Genomic DNA, 1,892 nt, shown 5'->3' with positions numbered 1-1,892 from the left:
CGGACCGGGCTGCCCCCCCCCCTCGCACTCTCGGGACACGGCGGGCGTCGGGGGCCGTCGGCCCGCGCCCCAGCCGGCGCCGCGCGGGTATGTTTGTGCGTCGGCACCCCCGTCCTGGGGGCCTCTTCGGCCGGTGCCCCCTGTGCCGATCGGCAGCCGAGAGCGTCTCCCTCCGCAGCCACCCAGGCCCCATATCACCCCTCACGCCTGCCCCTCCCCGTCCCCCCTCCCCCCCTATCCCCCTGGCCCTTCTCCTCAATCATGTCGCGCACAAATCTGGTCATCGGCTCGCGGGCCTCTCCACTGGCCGTCGCCCAGGCCGAGGAGGTCCGGGGGCTCCTGACCGGCCATGATAATACCCTCCATGTCAGCCTCCTCAAGCTGGACACCGTCGGCGACCGGAACCTCAATGTCTCGCTGGCGGAGCTCTCGCGGCTGGAATCCCAGACGGACACGCCCCCCGCTGCCGCCGCCCCCTCGGGGCATCTGGTCCCGCCGAAGCCCGCAGGCGAGAAGGACCTCTGGACGCGGGAACTTGACGCGGCCCTGCACCGGGGCGATGCCCATGTGCTTGTCCACAGCCTGAAGGACCTGCCGACCACCGGTCGCACCGGTGCGCTGGCCTACCCGATCCCCCACTCAACCATGCTCGCCATCACCGGCACTCTCGTGACCGTCGCCGCCGCCGCCGCCGCCGCCGCCGCCGCCCGTTCTTACCCCCTTCTCTGCTGCTCGCTGCTCATTCACAGCATTCACTCTGGCCGCCGTGCCTCAGCGCTTCGATCCGTACGATGCGCTGGTCCTCCGAGCTGATGCCCCACCGCCGGCCGGTCTGCCGGCCGCGGCCCTGGTTCCGGCCGATCCCAACGCCGTCGACGATCCCCAGACCCAGTATGCCGGGGTGAAGATCGACCTGCGCGAGGTCCTCCCCCGGGGGTCGGTCATCGGAACCAGCTCCCTGCGTCGCGCGGCCCAGCTGTCCCACCGTTATGGCGATCACTTTACCTTCAAAGTGGTGGTGCGTCTTCCCCCCCCCCCCTCCCCCGACCGGGGGCTGCCCTTCGCCTCCCCCTCCCCGGGGCCGCTCGTTGCCTTTGCCGGTCAGCCCTAACCCCCCCCCCTTCCCTTTTCTTCCCCCGTGTCTCGCCGGTCCCCGCTCGGCCAATGAATTCTCAGCGCGGCAACATCGCCACCCGGCTGGGGAAGCTCGACGCCCCGAGCGGCGGGTACGACGCCCTCATCCTGGCCGCGGCGGGCCTCCGGCGCTTGGGACCGGACTTTGCCTCGCGCATCAGTGTGCGTCTGCGCGACGAGCGCTATGCCGTCGGCCAGGGTGCCCTCGGCGTCGAAGTGGCCGCCACCGATGGGTCTGCTCTCGCCCTGGTCCAGGTGGCCTGCGAGGATGCTGGCAGCCGCTGGCGCGTGGAGGCCGAGCGGTACGTCACCATCCCCCGCGCACATGTACACGCCTCTGGGCTGGCCCGACATCTCCTTTTCTGACTGCCATCCTTTTCCCTCTCCCTCCCCCCGGGGCCGATGTGGCCCTTCCAGCTCGGTGCTCCGGTCTCTCAATGGTGGCTGCAGCCTGCCCTTGGCCATCCGAAGCCACTATGACACTGCTCCGGCCCTGGGCCCGGCTGGCTCGCCGGCTGTCATGACCCTCGACGCGGCGGTCTTCTCGCTCGATGGCAAGCGCTCGGTGGAGGCGGCTCTCTCCCGGAGGGTGGCCTCCAACGCGGACGCCGTGGCCCTTGGGTACGCCCCTCCCCTCTTCCTCCCCCTCCCATGCTCCCTTCTTTCCCCCATATATCCGCACTCCCGAGTGGTTCGATCCCCCCCCCCCCCCCCCCCCCCCCCCGGGGGCGAGGCCCCGTTGGGGTGGCCGGGCCCGG

At 71.2% G+C, this 1,892-nt stretch overlaps 1 protein-coding gene across 1 annotated transcript; it reads left to right on the top strand.

Annotated features, from left to right (window-relative positions):
* Positions 1-261: 261 nt before the first annotated feature.
* Positions 262-1,500, top strand: H696_05189 (hypothetical protein; the record flags this gene model as incomplete). Its single annotated transcript, XM_009499046.1, has 3 exons — positions 262-709; positions 750-1,018; positions 1,177-1,500. The coding sequence occupies 3 exons, from the start codon at positions 262-264 to the stop codon at positions 1,498-1,500; spliced, it is 1,041 nt and encodes a 346-aa protein (XP_009497321.1).
* Positions 1,501-1,892: the final 392 nt, after the last annotated feature.

The sequence above is a fragment of the Fonticula alba genome (genome assembly GCF_000388065.1).
Source record: "Fonticula alba strain ATCC 38817 unplaced genomic scaffold supercont2.9, whole genome shotgun sequence".
Lineage (NCBI taxonomy): Eukaryota > Rotosphaerida > Fonticulaceae > Fonticula > Fonticula alba.
This window is presented reverse-complemented; position numbering and strand designations above follow the sequence as displayed.